General features: G+C 31.8%; 1 protein-coding gene and 1 long non-coding RNA gene across 2 annotated transcripts; both read left to right on the top strand.

Annotated features, from left to right (window-relative positions):
* Positions 1-11,233: 11,233 nt before the first annotated feature.
* Positions 11,234-14,149, top strand: LOC127149980 (uncharacterized). Its single transcript, XR_007821900.1, has 2 exons — positions 11,234-12,211; positions 13,662-14,149. It is a non-coding gene; the product is annotated as an uncharacterized LOC127149980 (long non-coding RNA).
* Positions 14,150-14,634: 485 nt separating this feature from the next.
* LOC103491014 (caffeic acid 3-O-methyltransferase-like) lies at positions 14,635-20,184 on the top strand. The gene is made up of 4 exons (XM_008450796.3): positions 14,635-16,511; positions 18,301-18,614; positions 18,929-18,993; positions 19,761-20,184. The coding sequence occupies exons 1-4, from the start codon at positions 16,111-16,113 to the stop codon at positions 20,058-20,060; spliced, it is 1,080 nt and encodes a 359-aa protein (XP_008449018.1). The 5' UTR covers positions 14,635-16,110; the 3' UTR covers positions 20,061-20,184.
* Positions 20,185-21,253: the final 1,069 nt, after the last annotated feature.

Raw genomic sequence — 21,253 nt, 5'->3', positions numbered from 1 at the left:
CCGACGATCCATGCACGTCGTTGTGAACAGGGGTGACTATTTCTAACGCATAACGAGTGTCGTTGGGAACAAGGGTGCCTATTCTCGATGCCATGCATGGGGTCTTGTTTAATTGCTAACTATTTTCGACGTCCTACTCCCAGACGTCCGGAATGGGTTCTTGTTTTTTGACGATACATTCACGGCGTCGAAAAATGTTAATAATAAAATAGTGTTTGTCTTTTTTCGATGTTTACAAAACGACATCGGGAAAAGGTATCTGTCCGACGTATTTTCTTTCAACGTGTTTTTATACGTCAGAAACACCCTGGTTTCTTGTAGTGGTAGTATCTCCAAAAATCTTCACAAGCTTTTCATAATGTGAGCAACCACTTTCTTAAACTTTTTAACTCTCTTATTCACTTACAGAAAATGAAAACTTTTTAGCTCTCTTATTCGCCTCTAAATAATTAGAAAAGAAAAAAGATGCAAGTATTACACCTTAAAAAGTTCGTTCAAGTACAAATTGGTAGTGCCTAATAATGGATCCCAACCATTTTCTGTCATATTACTCAATATTTTTTTAAAGTCTTCGTAGATTTGTCTTAATTTATTGAATTTGTTTTTCGATTGATTATGAGAATAATTATTTCATGTATTAGCATTTAGTTGGCTTTTTATATAATTCCAACTAGTCGTTGTAAATGTTGTGATTGGTCGATTGCTTTTTGTAACCTCTTCATCCATTAAGTCTACAAATAGAGACTCACTCTTGTCACACCATGGTCTCTCACTTCTTCATCCATCAATTTCAAAAACCTTATTGACACAACGTTGTTCAGATATTTTTTGTGACATCTAGAATGTAATATTAATTTTAAGTAAGTTATTATGTCCTCAATACTCAAAATAGAAAGAAACAAAACAGAATTTAACCTTTAACACTACAACCTATGATGCTTTAGAGAAAAAATGGACAACATAATAACACCAATCAACATGAAGAGCATCTAGATATGCTTAGGAAATAAAAACTCTTGCAGTTTATACGCTTCAGCGCAAGCAAGTTATTACAAACTATTTAATCTTAAGGAAAGAAAAACTATGGATCTAACACCAAACAAATAAGTAAATTCATAGAAAATGGCATAATAAGTGAAGAAAAAAAGAGAAAAGAAATCAACTTTTGAAGATTCTCGGGGAATGTAAAGATTCATTTTCAAGGCATGAAATACCCAGTTCCATATTATATAAGAAACAACCAGGAAAAAAATAATCAATCATGGCGAAAAGAAATAGAAACCCTTGATGGAATGGGAAGATAAGTTTGAATTGGGTGGCAAAGAGAAGGAAGAAGAATAAAAATGGAATTGGAAAAAGTGAAAATGAAAATTGAGAAATGGGGGAAAGGAGATCTGTTGTTGGAGTTTTAAAGAGATCAATGAAGAACAAAGAGTTTTAAAGAGATCAGCAAAGACGGAGTATTTGAATAAGAAAGGCGACAATCCAGAACACAAATCACACAAAAAAATTTGTATTCCTACAAATGCTTATTACCCCCCTTCCCCCCCCCCTCCCCCGCCCATCAAAATCAAGAACGCATATTTGTATTTGTATTTATATTTTAAACAATCAAGAACACAAATTTGCTTTGTTAGGATTATGTGGGCCCATAGTATTTATTGCTTATGTGTACAGAAGATGTTGCATGTGTAGTTTAGGTTGTAGACAGTGTTTGTTAACAACTTACATAGAAATGATATTCGTATCTTGCTTATTCAGGTATTTACGGAATATTGGTTGTTGAGATTTATAGTGCGTGTGTTGAGAAAAACAGAATATATAAGGATGATTTAATTTCTGCTGAAAAGGTTGATTGTTGCAGAAATCATCCTGTAACGTAGGTGAAGGCAGAAATACAGTGCTGCACATAAATGTACTTAGGAATGATTCAAACCATGAAATTGTATTGAAATTGATTGTCGAATATATGCAACTCTCAATCCTCAAGAAGATCGTGTACAGCAAAGTCAAATGTACAAAACCCTGGTCGGATGATTGATGAGATAATGGATCAAGGGTGAGATCTTCATCTTTAACTTAATTAATCAAGAAGTAGTGACTAAGGGGGAGATTTTGGGTTGATTTAGATCAATTATAGACTTAATCATAAGTGATTGCTTATGATGTATATCTATTAGTAATAAAATCTCCTATCTCGGGTCAAGTATCCCCAAAACATAGATGCAATGTCATCGAACTGGGTTAACAAATCTTTGTGTTTATACTGTATCTACTATGTGCGCTTATTGTAGAACCTACTATAGTTGATCGTGTGTGTCACCTATCTATCGACTTAGTTCTTGACTGTTTCATTATTTTTCAATTGGTATTAGAGAGGGTTTTGTAATGAATTATATTCGTGAAGGAACATCAACGACTAGACCTCCTATGCTAAATAGAGCAAACTATAACTATTGAAAAGCAAGGATGAGTGCTTTTCTCAAGTCAATGGATAGCAGATGTTGGAAATCAGTACTGACTGGATGGGAGCTACCCTCCATTAAAGATGCTGCTGGAAAAACTACTCTGAAACCTGAGATCACCTGGACAAAGGAAGTAGATGAAGAGTCTCTTGGAAACTCGAGGGCTCTAAATGCGCTTTTCAATGGAATAAACCATAATGTCTTCAAACTTATCAATACATGTACCTCAGCGAAGGAAGCCTGGAATATTCTGGAAGTTACTTATGAAGGAACCTCTAAAGTCAAAGTATTAAGACTTCAGATCCTAACTTCACGATTTGAAGCACTCAAGATAAACGATGATGAAACTATAGCGAAATTCAATGTTTGGATGCTGGATTTGGTCAATGAATCTTTTGCCATTTGCGAAAAAATCGCTAAATCCAAGATGGTGTAGAAAGTTCTAAGGTCCCTCCCTTTAAGGTTTAGCATGAAAGTGACGACTATTGAGGAAGTTAATGACATAACCATTATGAAGATAGATGAGCTATTTAGATCGTTATGCACATTCGAACTTTCTTTTAAAGATCAAGTTCAGAAAAAGAAGAATGAAATCGCGTTTCAAAGCGTTTGTGAGGACAACTCTAAACAAAGTCTGAAAGCTCCTGAAAATGAAAATATCGCTAAAGGAATTGCATTGTTATTCAGACGGTTTACCAAATTCAAGAATAAGTTTTACAAGAAGGCTGGAGGATATGGCTCACAGACTAACCGTGATGGTGCTAGTTTAAACTCTTCAGTTCAAGCTCAGAAAATGTGGACTTAACCTCCAGAAGGTGTGATCAGAACCAAAGAACAGCATACAAGGATAAATTAGATAAATCTGTGAGGTGTCATGAATGTGAGGGATAAGGAAAATTCCATGCAAAATGTCCCACCTACTTAAAGAGAACGAAGAAGATTCTCAACATCACCCTGTCAGATGAAGACACGTCGTCAAACAGTGAGAGTGAAGACTATGACAGAGCATTAATCAGTTGTGAAACTAAAGAAAATTTGAAACTACCAAATAATGATGAATTACTACTTCAAGCAGTCATAGAGCTAAAGCCATCTAAAGAGTTAAAGAGAGAAGGTGTAGAAGAAAATCGAATACTTCCACCTGTAACCCCTCTGACTTTGAAGAATTGTTGTACTTATGGAAGGAAGATAAAAAATTACTAGAATAATGCCAAAAAAGATAAAGACAATCATCAATTAATGACCACTATAATTGACCTCAAAGGTGAACTCAGAAAAGTACAAGGAGAATATGAAAACCTCATGGAATCAGTTCGACTATTAACTCCAGGGACTTAGAGCCTCGAAGAGGTCTAAAGTATGAGAAAGTAGAGAAGAAATCGTGAATGTCTCGGTTATGACAATGAGCAATCATCATTTAAAGGGAAGGCTCTAGTGTTTGTTCAGGCCATTGATCAAAGTATCTAGAGTATGTAGGAGAATCATCGAACTATCAAACTCAAAAGATAAATAGTTGACCAACACAAAAGAGACTATGTCACTATTGTGGGAAAGCTGGACACATTGGACCTCAGTGCTATAAACTACATCGAAGAACTACATCACCTTGACAAGATTCTAAGAGAACCTTTGGTGATCAAAATTCAAAGAAATTTGTGTGGAGAGTCAAAGGAAGTGTTAAGTGCTACCTAGCTTTCACTACAGTAACTCTACCAATTCAAGTGACTGATATTTTGACAACGGGTGGTCGAGATATATGACAGGTAAATTTCTTTTGTTCACCGACTTAATTGAGTGTAGGACAGGTCAAGTGATCTTCGGAGATGGAGCCAAAGACAATGTGATCAAAAAAGGCAACATTAATCTACCCAAGGCTCTGAAACTAAAGAATGTTAGACTGATTGAAGGGCTATCTGCAAATCTCATTAGCATTAGTCAACTGTGTGACTAGGGATATTCAATAAAGTTCTCCAAAGAAAAATGTGAAGTTGTGGATGGTGAATAGCAAATGATTATATTAGGAACCAAGTTGGCAAATAACTATTATCATTGGAACAAACCAAGTAAGGAACTGAAAAGCAATTTAGCTCGCTATGCTGAAACAATGTTCGGCATAAACGACTCGGTCATGTTAGCATGTCCAAGATACATAAGACACAAAAGGTAGAGGTTGTACTTAGATTACCCATGTTGAAAAAGTGTGACAAGTTATTCTGCGCAGCACTCTGCATGAAAAAAGATAAAAACTTCACACAAAGTGAATGATCAGGGGTCTTCAAAACACGTTTTGAAGTTATTGCATTTAGATTTGATGGGATCCATGAAAGTAGGTAGCTTGGAAGAAAACAATATGTGCTTATAATTGTGGACGACTATTCTCGATACACGTGGTTGCGATTTATCATAGACAAATCAGAAACTTTCAAGATGTTTCAAACATTGTACTTACAGCTTCAACGAGAAAAGAACCATAATGTGTGTAGAATCAGAACTGATCATTGAAAATAATTTGAAAACTAGTACTTCACTGATTTTTGTCAATCAGAAGGAATATTTCATGAGTTCTCGGCTTCTATGACTCCACAGGAAAATGGTGTAATTGAAAGGAAGAATCGAACACTGCACGAGATGGCAAGAGTTATGATCCATGCAAAGTCTCTAGCCATCCATTTTTTGGCAGAAGCTGTTAATACGACATGTCATATACACAATCGTATTACTCTCTGCCTTGGGACTACAATCACGAACTACCAGTTATGGAAGAGAAGAAAACCAAAAATTAAATACTTTCATGTGTTTAGTTCCAAGTGCTACATTTTAAATGATAGAAAGTATCATTAGAAATGGGATTCAAAATCAGATGAAGGTATTTTCCTTGGCTACTCTGTTCACAATAAGGCATATAGAGTATACAACAAAAGAACGCAAACTATGATAGAATCCATCAATTTTTGTATTCCTAATATTGAGAATCCTACTTCATAGTGTATATCTGATGATGAAGGGGTACTATATTCAGAAAGTCCTGGAAACAATTCAGAGGAATCTACGATAAATCTGATAGAGTGCAAGGCTCTCCAGACATGAATTCTATTGATATGTCAAATTAGACTCATGACACAGATCCTCCTACTTCAGAGAGATGTTTACCTGTAGAGCCTTCTAGAGCCATGATAAATAATGTTACAGATGCTAAACTGTTGGTACCTTCAGCACATGTGAAGAAGAATCACCTAATGAGCAGTGTTATTGGTAAAATTAACGAAGGAATTGTGACAAGAAAAAAACCAGACCAGAATATACAAAGATGATAGCCAATGTGTGTTTTACGTCAATAATTGAACCTAGTAACGTTCAAGAAGCTCTACAAGAAAATCAATGGATTAAGGCTATGCAAGAGGAACTTCATCAGTTTGAAAGGAATCAAGTCTGGGAACTTACTCTGCATCCTAACAATGTTAATGTCATTGGGACAAAGTGGATCTTCAAGAACAAGATTGACGAGAAAGGGAATGTAACTTGAAATAAAGCACGGTTGGTAGCTCAAGGGTATTCTCAAATTGAAGGAGTTGACTTTGGTGAAACCTTCGCCCCAATAGAACGACTGGAATCTATTTTGTTGTTACTAGGCCTTACATGTTTTTGTCGAATTATCCTTAATCAAATGGATGTAAAGAGTGCATTCCTCAACGAGTTTATTACAGAGGAAGTCTATGTTACACAACTTAAAGGTTTTGAAGATCTTGTCTATCCACATTATGTATATAAACTAAAGAAGGCCCTGTATGGTCTCAAACAGGCTCCCTGTGCTTGGTATGACCGCATATCTGTATTTCATCTAGAACAGGGATTTGCTAAAAGAGGTTCAGATAAGACGATGTTTATTAAGAAACGACATGATGAGTTTCTGGTGGGGCAAGTATATGTGGATGACATTGTGTTTGCTGGATATCCATATTCCTGATCTTGACCTTTGTTAACTAGATAAAAATTGGTTGGTTATTGTGATGTTGACTGGGTTGGATGTACTGACGATAGGAAGAGTACCTCAAGTGGATATTTCTTTTTAGGAAATAATTTAATAACATGGTTTAGTAAGAAACAGAACTGTATCTCTCTCTCTACAGTTGAAGCAGAGTCTATAGCAGCTAGCAGTAGCTGTACTCAATTATTATGGATGAAACAAATGCTGATCGAGTATGACATTCTTCAAGATCCTATGATCTTATATTGTGATAACATGACTACGATCAACATCTTCAAAAATTATGTTCAACATAGCAGGACGAAACATATCGACATTAGACATCATTTTATTAGAGAGTTCGTTTGTACGAAGGTCATCTCATTGGAACATGTACGAAGCTCTATTTAGTTGGCTGATATTCTGACTAAGTCTTTGGACGTATATCTGTTTGAAAATCTCCGTGTAGGGTTAGAAGTGTGTAGATTATCAACATAGCAACTAACTACACGTGGGCCTGTCATTCTCAACAAGTGGGTCCACTTAACTGTTTTCAAAATTTATAATAGTCAAGTGAAGGTGAAACGACTCCATTTAATTTTCATTATTCCTCTCTTGCACTCGGATTGCCTGCCTCCTCCGAATCGTCGCTCTTCGTGCTGTATATAGTCTTCGGGGTTGTATCCATGGAGATTAGTGACTCATCCTCCACTGCGTCCTCTATTCCACACCATGATCACCCTTCGTCACAAGGGCAGCGAGTCATCTCTACTAAGGTTGGTCGTCGAAACTGCCTCCCAACGTGCCTTTCGTCCCTATCGATGGGATCTCTTTTCACTCTGAGGAGTGTGTGTTTAGCTAGAAATATGTGATGAAGAGAAGGATAGCTGATGAGCCGATTGTCCTTAATCAACTTCCCTCACATGTGGCTGTTATTGAACTTATTGACATGGCCAGGATGATGTGCACTATGAACAATCTTGGGATTTTTTACTCCAAACTGGTCCAAGAATTCATTTTTAATATTCCCACTGACTTCAATGAACCTGGCACTCTTGATTTCTAGAAGGTTCATGTGTGCAGTAAATGTTTCCTAGTTTCTCCTATTCTACTTAATCAATTCTTGATTGTGTCTCCTACCTACTAGCTCAGCTAAATGTCAATTGACTCTTGAGAAACTTACTTTGGAACTGTTTGGAGGGTTAGTTAGGTCTTGGCCTACTGATGGCTAGTTTCCAGTTTCTAACCTAAAGCGTGAAGTATGCAATCCTTCACAAGATTGGAATTGCAAATTGGTACCCGTCTACATATTTGGCAACCATTTCCACAACTCTTGAAAAGCTTGTATATCAGATTAGCACTGGTCATTCTATGGATGTGGGGAAGTTTATTTTCCAACAAATTCTTCACCATGTGGACACCTATGGGATAAACATTCCAATTTTCTTCCCTAGATTGATCACCGGCTTTCTCTTATCTCAACATTCGGACTTACTTGTTGATGATGATGTCGTTGGACCAGCTCCTCGCATTATTTCTCTCAGCTACAAGACTTTCTAAGGAGCTCATGTATCAAACCTCTCTACGACGTTTCCAAGAGTTCATCCATCATAGAATTGTTTCGAGCTACGCACGCTTAACTTTGGAGTTCTTATGATTGAGCCACCAAAAAGGAAGATGCACCTTGTTGCTATAGGTATTAACTTTTTAATTCTTTTAAGTCTTTCTTAACCTTACTTTCATGTTCTCATGATCCTTCTCATTCAAATGTGATATCAGTTCATTCATGTCCCTCTCTTGAACTCAGGACGTTACAAGACTGAGGTAAACATAGCCTAAAAGAGTAATGGTAAAGTGAGTTTTGACTTTGAAGTTGTTGTAGAAAAAAGGAACAATTGCAAATATAGAAATCATAATCAACATATTAGTATATAACAATATTTAAAAAAATGTGCAAATATAGCAAAGTCTATAAGCGATAGACTTATGTCGATAGACCCTCATATCATTGGTTGTATATCAGTGATATACCAGTCTGTCTATCAGTGATAGAAGTTTGTACTTGATTATTATCTCTAAAATTACTATCAATACCTCTAAAAATTTTAATTTTTTAATTTTCTAATTTTTCCTTAAAATAAAAAATAATGAAAAAGGAACATTCATTGGTGTGTGAAAGTGTTTAATTAGATGTTGATTTTAATTCATTAGAATGTAATAATATTTAATAATTAGATGTTGTGTGTTATGAATTTTGGATGGGTAAGTAAGTGGGTTAGATGTTTAGCTTTTAAGACATTTATAAGTTGCTTTATTGTCTGAATTTTGGATGAAGAAGTGTATGTCATTTGTTGATTTTAATTAAAAAAATTTAAGTGTTTTTTAGTTTCCTTTATTTTATAGATGGATAGCAGTAATTGGAATGTGAGTGCTATCGATAATAATAAAATATCTCCTCCTCCTCCTTTTAATACAAGCGAAACTCTGGAACATATACCATCTCTACCTCCCAAGTCCCAAAGAAAAGAGACCTAATAAACCAACTTTTTATGTGTGGGATCATTTTACAAAGATGGAAGTGAGTGCTAACAATGAAGCTAGACGCAAGTGTAACTATTGTGGTAAGGATTACGGGTGCGACAGTTGGGAAACTAACACTTTGTGAAAGCATTTAAGAAATAAATGTAAAAGGTATTCATATAGAGAAGAAGAAAAAAGGACAAACCACCTTAATTCTTGTACCTACAATTGATGGAGAGGGAGCCAATGCTAGTAATTTTGTGACTCCATTATTTAGCCAACCAGCATATAGACTAGCATGTGCTAAGATGATAGTTATGAATGAGTTGTCATTCACATTTGTTGAAACTGAGGGTTTTAGACACTTTTATAGTATTGCATGCCCTAGGTTCCTAGGTTTGATGTTCCATCGAGAGTAACAATTGTTAGTTATATATATCAACTTTATCTCGAAGAGAAGAAAAAACTGAAACCATTTCTAGTTAAAAGCTCTCAAAGAACTTGTCTTACTATAGGAAGGCGATTGAAAACTGTTTGTTGGAGTAGGCGATTAACAAAATTTTTACTATCACTACTGATAATGCAAGTTCCAACATTTGGCTATTTCTTATGTTAAGAGAAGACTCAAAAGTTAGAAATCTATTGTTTTAGCTAGATGGAAAACTATTACCTATGAGGTGTTGTGCTCATATAATTAATTTTATTGTAAATGATGGATTGCAAGATATGCATGATTCTATTACTAGTGTTTGTAATACTCTGAAATATGTATGATCATCACCTAAGATAACGACAAAATTTAAAGCTTGTATGAAATAAGGAAAAATCCAGTATAAGGCTCTTGTTTGTCTATATCTAGCAACTAGGTGACATTCTACATATTTAATGCTTGAACATGCAATTAAATTTGAGAAAGTTTTCATATAATTTTAGAGGAAGAGAAAGTGGACTTGGATTTTGTTAATTATTTCAAGGACAGTGATCGTGGAAATAAAAGATTGGGACCCCTAATTAAGTGTATCTGATTGGTTGCTTGTAAGTGTGTTTATTAAGTTTTTGAAAGACTTCTATGAAACCACCACAAAGATAAGTGGATCTTCATATGTGACTTCTATGGTTGATTATAATATTAATAAAATTCAGTTTGCTTTGAACAAATGGAGCAACAACAGAAACTCTTTTATGAGTATGATGACTGTGAATATGAAAAGGAAATTTGATATGCATTGGGGTAATTCACTTGAGAAAATGAATAAGTTGATCTTTATGGCTATGTTGATTGATCTTTGGTACAAGTTAAAGTACTTAAATTATTGTCTTTACAATATTTAAGTATATAGTTGAAAGCGTGAAGATATATTTGAATCGTCTATATAACTTTTTCAAATTACAACATAATCCTTTCGCTCGAGGTAGTCATAGCACCAGTGATTCTCAACAATTAAACACTATTAATATGAATGAAAGTAATCACCATATACAAATTTTAAATTGTAATTTAAAATTAATAAAAATATTTTTAGTATATAACAAATCAAACAAACTTTTACCTAAAAACCCTTTTAAAAAAAGGGGTCTTTTCAAAAATATAAAAAAGCGGCAAAATATTTATACTCTATAGAACAATTCCAAAAACGGAAAAAGCCCAGAAGCCCACCGTGTAAAATACCAAAAATGCCTCGTTAACCACACCGTCAATAATGCGCTCGTAATATATTTGCGATTTATACGCGATCGTTTAGATATGGTTCAATATATACGCGATCTTCTAGATATGGTTCAATATATACACGATCGTTTAGATATAGTTCAATATGTATGAGATTCTTTAGATATGACTATAATTTATACCGATCGTTTAAATATGGCTACAAGGTGATTGTTTAGATATGACTAAAATTTATACGCGATCGTTTAGATATAGCTACAATTTATCTTTTCAATTCCATCGTTTAATTTTGTTACACGACCGTTTAGATTTGGGCACCCAAATCTAAATAATTTAAAAAAAAATTGGTACACGATTTTTTTGAATTCTTTTGGTACACGATCGTTAGATTTATTTACACGATCATTTACTTTTTTTACACGATCGTTTACATTTGTCTACTCTAGTCCAAATGATTTTTTTCAAGATTTTTTATACATGATATTTTATTGTTTTTACACGATCGTTTATTTTTTAAAACGATTGTTTACATTTGGCTACTCCAATCTAAATGATTTTTTTCAAGATTCTTTATAAACAATCTTTTATTTTTTTTACACGATCGTTTACATTTGGCTACTCCAATCTAAATGATTTTTTTTCAAGATTCTTGATCTTTTAGATTTTGCTATTTTGTTGTACACGGTCGTTTAGATTTGGTTACCAAATGAAAACGCGTAAAAGAAAAAAAGAAGAAAGACGATGGAAAGAAATCGCAGCAAAGTAGAAAGACGATGGAAAGAAATCGAAACGAAAAAAAAACGAAGAAGAAAAGAAGAAAAACGATGGAAAGATTAAATGACGTAAATAAAGAATTGAACAATAAGAAAGATGATGGAAAGAAATCGCAGAAAAGAAGAAAGATGAAATCGCAGGAGAAGACGAGAAGACGAAATAACAGGAGGAAGACGAATCGCGAGGAAGAATAGAAAGATTGAAGGGCCAATCTGGAATATTTAAAAAATGGCAAACCTTGTCGCCTTTGTTACACGGGCCGTAAATAGTTTACAACTTTGTTACATTTATGTAAGTTTCCCTTAAAAAAAAGTTACCAAATACATGTTATTTTCTTTTCAAGAGTCTTAAAAAAAGGTTTAAAAGAAAATGCATTTTTCAAATCCAATTTTTTTAAAAATACCATTCCAATAATATCCTTCTCATTGGAGAAACATTTATAAATAAGTTTGGGTTAGATGTTTGAGAAAAAACAATTATCTTAAGTTGTCAAACTCAACAGTGGTGCATGCAATCCCCTATCTTTTTCTTCTTTGTGTGAGACCCTATCGTTGCACTTCACCAAAAAGGAATAGTAAGTTGAGAAGCTTTCACGCCTAGATAGATCGCTTAGACAGAACATGTATATCCTTGCCTTGTATCTCGTCTAAGATACCGATATCTTGCCTGATCAGGTCGCCTACTGATTACCTCGCCAATTGATCTCGCCTATTGGTCACCTTGCCAATTGATGAGAACTCCAACTGATCAAGATGCCTAGTGATCAAAACGCCTGGTTAAAAGCGCCTGGTTAAAACACAATCTGCAAAACAAAAACTGGTTAGGAAATGACTGAGTCACGGATCTCGCTCTCTTTAAGATGTTTCACGACTCTGCTATTTTGTGCAAATAAATTTGTTGTCTCACTGTCCCTAGGATAAAACAACCTTATTCTTCAATTAGTCTTGCACTGAAACTAATCGGAATTCTAAACACTCAAAGTCGACACTCTATTGCTCGAAACACTGAAAGAGAATTTTGGGAGAGAAATCGTAGTATATGTTTTCTGAATGTCATTTATTATATCTTATCTTGCTTGACCATCTAGTCTAGGATGTTAACATGTGCGATGAGATGTTCTAGTATTTCGCATAGCTAATACTATCGCATAGTCATTATCAATATCACATAACTCATATAATTCGATAACTCTATCGCATAGAACTTTCAAAACTATCAATCGCATAGCTTTGTCCTTATCGCATATCATCGCATATCGGGTAGTCTTATTGTGTAAAGAACTTTTCAATCAACAAACTCATTGACCGCAACCTACAAACTAAACCCACTAACCAAGACTTATCGTCAACCATTGCACACTCATTAACGAGGCTACCAACCATCGTAGGTAAGCTAAGTCATTTCTTCGATTGATGTTGCTTGTTGCAATCAACCATCACAGGACCGTTGTCGCCGAAGATCATGAGTGTTGTCACCTATTATTGCACACTTCATGTCATGCAAGGTTAAAAGTGACTAATTTTGTAAAAACGCTTTTGCTGGTAGGAAAGATGAACCACATTTCCTAACAAAATACAATATATTTGAATTTGGCATGATCATAAAATTTTTAGTTTGTTATTTTTCTTAATTAAGTGGAATAACTTTAGAAGTTGTATATGACTTTGAATTGTTTTTAAAGTAATAGAGACTTAGAACCTACATTAAGATTTGGGCGTGCGGCCCAAAATAGCATTTCATAAAAGAATTTGGAAATATCGTTAAATGCATATGGTCATGTTGGATTTAATTGATTGAATTTTTATTCGTGAAAGTCTTTTCTTTTCCTTTTTTTTCAAGGCCTATAGATATCTTTAAATTAATTAACGTTTATGGACAAACATTTTTAATTGCTTGATTTGGAGGCATCATAGTTAAGGAAGAACTTATTGAAAAGTGGTTGACTTTAGTAGAATTACTTAAAACGAATGTTTTTCAAAAATACAAATTGTTTGAAAAATTACATTCATAAACATTTAGTTGATGTTTATATTTTGTAAAACATAAATAAATTTATCCTATAACTATCCTTTAACATGAACTTACACAGCGAATGTAACATCTCACCGTTAATTTTAAAAAAGTCACACAAGATTTTCAGAGAAATTTGATTTGTGGAGTTGAACTTGTGTTGATGTTGTATTTACATTGATTTGATGCGATGTGGTTCGATCTCTAGAATTTGATCCTTTGATTCTCTCTCGACTGAATGCTTACGCTTGATTTGAAGAAACGAAGCACATGATGTTCTTGGAGTCTTGGAAGAAAGTTTGTATCTTCAAATGAGCTTCAATCTTTGAGGGTGTTCTTGAAATTGGAGTCTTTGAAAAAAGCTTGTATCTTTAAAGGAGCTTCAATCTTTGAGAATGTTCTTGAAGTTGGAATATGGAAGATGAGGATGTTCTTGAAGTTGAAGTATGGAAGAAAGCTTGTATATTCAAAGGAGGAGGTGTTCTTGAAGTCAAGTTGGAAGTTCGTCTTCAGGAGTTGAGGAGTGTTCTATCTCTAGGTACAATTCTCTCTAGACTGTATGAAGTCAAAAAAAATTTCTCCCCACAAAATGAAAGAAAGAACTCTCTATTTATAGAGTTCGCTGGTGGCCTTTACTTGAGCCTAGTCTGGTTTATGGACCATAGGCATGAGCTCAATCACATGTATTTGTGTCATATTTAATTTTAGACTAAATTAAGCTTATTTTTTTGGCTTAATTGAATTTTAGCCCAAGTAAATAATATTTAATTGAACCAAAATAATTAATTTGATCTAATTGTCATAATAAAGGCATATGAAATCATTAAAATTGTCCAATTTATCTTTAAATTTAATTTGGGACACATTTCAATTTTAGTTAATCCCAAGTACAATTATTTTAGTAATTGATTCTAAAATTTCTTATTTAACAGTTACATTCTAAATCTAAAAAGAATTAAAAATAACAGTTACATTCTAAATCTAAAAAGAATTAAAAAAAAAGGAGTGTAAAAAATAAATGAAAAGAGAAAAAGAAAAGAAGACAAATATAGCATGACTTTAAAATATAAAACTTCGGGAAGTTTTATTTTAATAATGTTGTTTGTAAATTTTATTATCAAAATACTTCTGTCGGAAAGCAAATAACGAAAATAATGTTGTTTTGAAATCTGTTCAGTGGGCAAGTATATATATATATATATAACTAAAAGTTTACTAACTAAAATAAGATTTTAGTATTATTATTATTATTATTATTAAATGAATAGATGAATCATCCATCCCACAAAATTTTTTTTTTTTTTTTTAAATTTAATCATTACTTTTAGGTAAGTGGAAGGACCAAGTGCATTCGGTGGGCTGCACCACATTCCACTCAACCATCTACTTTTTTGTTTCTTTGTTTGTTTATTTATTTATGTTTTTATTTTATTTTTGTATATAGCAATTTATAGGATTAGAAGATTGAAAAAGTTATGCCAATTCACCATTAACTTTTAAGTATATTATGATAATCTCTTTAATAGTTACTTTTTGTCTTTTTATTAGTTTAATTTTAAACTACGCATGTTTGTTGGTGTAAAGATTTTTCTAATCTTTTTCTTTATAGAAAAAAAAAAGTTTATCTATGACATTTATCTTTTAAAAAGTTTTAACATAAAATTTCTAGTTGACTTTACAAAATTCTTGGAGGGGAGGATCATAATTTTGAAAGATGTAGATTCAATTTCAAGAAAAATGAGTTTGGTTAATTTTTTTAAAATTTCTATTAAAAAATTAAAATGATAATATTTTGTCGAATTCTTGAAGACATCTTAAAGAAAGATTAAAATGAATGCATGCCCTAATTGATGAATTTTTTTCGATTATTTTATGAAATTACAACTCTAAATATTGGAGAAATACAGTATAAAACATTGTTTAAAAGTCTTAGTTTCTCGAAACAAATTTTATTTAAACAATGATTTCAATTCAAGAGATAAAACTTTGGATACTTCTTTCTAAACGGGTGTCGTAAGGTGCTGTTTACACTTTTCCTAAACACAAACGACTCTTGAACTTAAGTTTAGTTTTTGCTTATCATTATTATTTTTATTAATTAAAATATTGTTAAAACTTTATTTCGAAATATAATCATACCGCAGAAGAAACTTGTGTTAATTCCTTTCTTAGTACAAAATTAACCCTAGTCAAGGACACCGATTGTCACGCCATGGTTAGAGAAATTTTTTTAAAATAAAAAAACCAATTGAATATCACAAAGATCCACATTTAGAAAACATAAACATGACAAAAAAAAATAAAAACCAATAGTAATCAAACTCGGTAATAATTTAATGCAATTTTTCAAAACATGTGTTCAGACTTTTCACACAAGAACATGCTATACTTTTGAAAAGTGAATTTGGTTAATCATGGAATTAGCTTTAGTTGGTGCGTGCTGGTTGAATTTTATGAATTAAATCATATAGTAATGAAACAATAATTTAATGACCTAGTAGAAAATTTGGAATGATTGAAAACAAAATTAAGAATTGAATAATGTCTCCATTTCTAGTATTTTCTAATTTCTCATCTTCTTCTTGCCTTCTTCTTATAAAAATACAAAACAATCAACCCACCAAAATCATTCTCTTTTTCCTTTCTCCACTGCCCCATTTGCTCCATCCCCATCCCATCAAAAAAGATTGCCACACCTCCGGCTAGAAATGGCTTCCTCCGACAACGACACCGCCGTTGAACAACAAAATTACGCTAATGCAGCAGAGCTCGTTACCTTATCAGTCCTACCAATGACACTCCAAGCAGTGTTTGAGCTCGGTGTGTTCGAGATCTTGGCAAAGGCTGGGGACAGGGAGCTCTCTCCAGCAGAGATAACGGCTGAGATAACCACGACAAACCCCTATGCAGCGTCGATGATTGATCGGATGTTGAGGCTTTTGGCAAGCCACTCGGTGGTGGGATGCTCTATAGCGTCCGATGAAGATGGGAATGTGCAAAGGTTTTATAGCCTTACGCCAATTTCTAAATATTATGTTCGAAATGAAGATGGGGTCTCGTTGGGTCCTATTTTATCGTTGATTCAAGACAAAGTCTTTCTCCAAAGCTGGTTTGCTCTCTTAATTCCTTTATATTTTTTAATATTAATTTTCCTCTTTTCATAGAAATAAAACTATTAGGAATGGAAGATATAAAATATACAGAGAGATACGTTATATTAGTGAGAAATTATATAACACAGCTATGTTTGAGAAATTAGAGAGCTAAATGGCACAAAATAGAGCGAAAAAAATTTCAGTCATAGGAGGAGATATTTAATTTTGAAATTAAAAAAGAAAGTTCAAGAAAAATACTAAAAGCTAATTAGAGAGAAAAATGTGAGAAAAACAGGGTAAAAAGAAAAGTTTTCTAACTCGTAGGAGAGATGAAAATTTTAGATCGAGGGTTTTTTTCTTTCGAGGAAAGTGATAAATATGGAGAGTTGAGAATATTACACATATGAAGATTTTTAAATATAATAAAATAAATTAATAATATTTATAAACATAATAAAATAATGCAAATTCTATCGAATAATAGTCCATTGCAGTCTTTCGCTATAGAATGAATATTTTTAGTGAAATTATTTTTTTTTCAGTTTTGTGTAATGTTTGAGAAAAAAAAAAGTAATAAAAAAAGTTGCATAAAGAAACTTTATAGGGATTTTTTAATAGGAATTTTAATTTTAGATTGAAAAACTTGAGAAAGATACCGTAAGAAACTAAAGAAAAATTTTAAAAACAAAAAAGAATTAAGATAGGGAAAATTTTGAAAGAAGAAAATTAAATATTTTTAGAAGAAAAAAAACTAATTAAAGCATGTTAGGTAGTTAATGTTAAAAGTGAAAACAAATTTGCATTTTATGTTCTCATATGCAGACAATTCAAAAATTGAATTGTAGTAAATAATCATAAACTATTTGTAGTTATCCATTAAGTATTAGTTGACATTAAATTATTATTAATTTATTTATGAACATGTTTTATGTTAAAAAAATGTATATTTATTATTTATTGTTTTGTAATATATTCTATAACTTCTATTAAAATTTGAAACTTTGGACCCTAAGGTTTGGACTAAGTTAAAATTCTCATGAGTTATAATTAAAATTAATCTCATTAGGTTTGATGAAAACTTCATAATAAGCGGTACCTATGGGCTACTCAGGAGGATTTAATAAATCATAGGGACTATATATGAAGTTATATCAAATCATAGAAACTAAGACTTCATTTGGTAACCATTTTTTCTATTATTAATTTTTTTAAAATTAAACCTATATATTACTTTTATCTCTAAATTTCTTCCTTTGTCATATTCTTTTTATCAATGGTTTTAAAAATTAAACCGAATTTTGACAACTAAAAAGTACTTTTAAAAACTTGGTTTGTGTTTTTTAAATTTAGCTAAGAATTTAATCATTGTACTTAAGAAAGATGTAAATCATTGTAAGAAATGAAGAGTAAATAAACTTAATTTTCAAAAATAGAAAACAAATTAAAAAATGAAAATGGTAATCAAACAGAACTTAAATTCTAAAATATAAAGACACGTGAACAAATTAACTTTATCCAACCCATATAGAGACCGAGCTTGGAATTTAACTTTATTTAACTTATAATACATTATATGATACATATTTTAATTGTGAAATAATTGAATTGGATTTATAACATGACATACAATAGTTCTACATTTTAAATTTTAAATTCAAATTATGGATACAAATTAGAAAACTTAATAATCTTGTTAATCAAAATTACACTACTTAGATAACAGAATCTGAAAAAGGTTTTTATTAGAGAGAACAAAATTTGGACAATGAACCAAACAGAACCTTGAGTTTTTAAAAATTGCAGGAGTGAGTTAAAGAATGCAGTTATCGAAGGAGGAGTTCCTTTCGACCGAGCTCATGGCGGAGTTCATGCATTTGAATACCCTAGTTTGGATCCAAGATTCAACCAAGTATTCAATATTGGAATGATAAATCACACTACAATGTCCATAAAAGAAATTGTCAAATCATACAAAGGTTTTGCAAACATCAAGCAATTAGTTGATGTTGGTGGTGGACTTGGGGTCACCCTTCAAATCATTACTTCTACCTATCCTTCTATCAAAGGCATCAATTTCGACCTACCTCATGTCATTCGTGACGCACCTTCTTATCATGGTAAGTAGTTTAAATTGAATTATATTTAATTTTTAAAAGTTTTGATAATGTTCTAGTAGTCTCTATAGATTGATTAATTTGATGTTTTTGTCGTTAATTATAGATAATAGTCAAACCATATCGCTAGATTGTTATCTCAAAATCGAATTAGATATTTACAGTTTGGTCTAATCCGTTTTTTGTTCATATATATTTGAATTTGATTGATTAATACATATTTTTGCTCATTTTGAAAGATGGGAATAATGTGAATTAATTAAAAAGAAATTAGCATATGGTGATTACAAAGTTTAATTTTGATTATGATTCGGCAGGTGTAGAACATGTGGGAGGAGACATGTTTGAGAATGTTCCAAATGGAGATGCCATTTTCATGAAGGTTAGTTTTGTTTTAATTATTTGTATCATTTTTTTGCAATCACTTTTGATTTTTCTTATAAAACTTATAAAAATTCTACAATTAAGATCTTAAATATTGTAAATTACGATAAACCTTGCTTTCACAATTGTTTTAATTACAACCTAACCTACAATTTAATCCAATTTCTTTTAACTCTGTAAAACTTTGAAAATTATTGTATTAAAATAATTGTAATAATTGTTGATGTGCTTAATTTTGATTGATTGATTTATGTAAAAAAAAAAAGTGTTTTTTAAAAACTCACTTGTATTTTGATTGATTTATGTAAAAAGTGTTTTTTAAGAAGTGTGCTAAGCTTTTGGTTCCATTTGTAAAAAATTCTCATCGCCCATTTATATCGAATAATTGTTGGATAGAGAGTGTTAGAGTTCGGAGAAATTAGAATTTAGTATATTTATGATTTGATAAAACATTCATAAATAAATAGTTCATATGGTAGGGATTATTTTTAATATTTTGTCGAATCAGAGAGACTATTCATAAGGTTTTATATTAAAAGAATGTAATTTTTAAAATCATAGAAATCGAACTCTAACCTTCTCTAAACATAGCTAGAGATCGAATTTGTAATTTATCCAATAATAATTAACCTCATAGTTGAGAGATACGAGTCACTCTAACCATTTTGAAATCATCAACATTTAAGATGGTACAAATAGTATTTTAATTTATGTACCAAGTCGTACTTGAAATGACAAAATTCTTTTACTTTACTGTTATTATAGTGGATCCTACATGATTGGAGTGACGATCATTGTCTAAAGTTGTTGAAAAATTGCTACAATGCAATTCCGGATGATGGAAAGGTAATCATAGTAGAGTGTGTGTTTCCAACTGAACCTGAAACCACAACCGTAACAAAATCAATAGCCCAAGGTGATGTGCTGATGATGACTCAAAATCCAGGAGGAAAGGAAAGAACTAGAGATGAATTTAAGACCCTAGCAACCAAAGCTGGGTTTAAACATCTCATATTCCAATGTTTTGTATCTAATCTTTGGGTTATAGAGTTTCTTAAAAATTAATTTATATTTATTTCATCCACCATTGATAGGTTTACTTTTGTACTTGAATTTCTATATTGTTTTGGTTGCTAAACTTTATCTCTATCGTCCAAAACCTTGAATAAAAAAGTTATTATTATTATAATTATGGCTTTGTTTGATTCTAGGTACATATTTTGTTCATTTATTTTATTAGTAATTCATTGATGCTAAAATTTACAGAAAAAGTATTTGACCTCCACGTTACAACGATTATAAATTTGTATTTTGAGAAATAAAGGACTAAGTTTTATTTACTATGTAGAAAAGACGTTGTGTTCTCCTAAGTCAATATCATAATTAAGATGTAGAAAAGTAATATTCGTATATAGGAAAAAATTAGCATAAGAGTCTATCAAAAATTTTAATAAATAAATAAATAAAATTTAAAAAATTAATGGTTCAAAATTGGAAAGAAACTTTAGAAATCATTTGTTAAATACAGACATTCGAGAATAAAATTGTTATGAATTTCTGGAACATAATGTCAAACCAACCAGAACGCAATAGCTAGGTAATCACAAAATAAGCGATAAAAGAATAAATGACATAAAGATATATAGTGGTTCGACCAATTCGGTCTACATGCACTTTGAGAGCCACCTTGGAAAGATTTTATTAAGAGCAATATCAAGATACAAATTATAGATATCTACATAAAAAAACATATGCAATCTGTAATTTTACCGCCAAATCCGACTTTACCATCGACAAAATGCCAAGAAACTAAGAGACCCATGTGTTGGATGTTGCCTCTGGTATCGAGACCCAAAACCATCGAAAACTCTTGTAACGCTTCCAAAATTAAGATAATTTTGGAGTTAATTATCTTAATTTTATTTAATTAGATTAATTTATTGGACGTTATTTTGAATTCATTTAATGAGAATTATTTAATATTTGTGAGGATTGAAATTAATTAAATATTTGTTGAATGAATATTTAATTAATTAGAGGTTTTTGCATTTGAGATTTTGATTAAATGGATGTTAAGAGGTTTAAGTAAAGTTCTGAATTTTTTAAAATTAAATAATTATGGATGTTATTTAATTAAATTGTAGAGTGGAAAGTTTATTGGAGATTTGATAATTATATGTATATGTGGAAATATATATATAATTATTATGTGAAAGGAAAAGATAATTATATTTGTTGAAATATAATTATTTAAAGAA

The sequence above is a fragment of the Cucumis melo genome, chromosome 6 (assembly GCF_025177605.1).
Source record: "Cucumis melo cultivar AY chromosome 6, USDA_Cmelo_AY_1.0, whole genome shotgun sequence".
Classification (NCBI taxonomy): domain Eukaryota; kingdom Viridiplantae; phylum Streptophyta; class Magnoliopsida; order Cucurbitales; family Cucurbitaceae; genus Cucumis; species Cucumis melo.
Note: the sequence above shows the minus strand (reverse complement) of the source record. Positions and strands in the feature narration are given on the sequence as shown.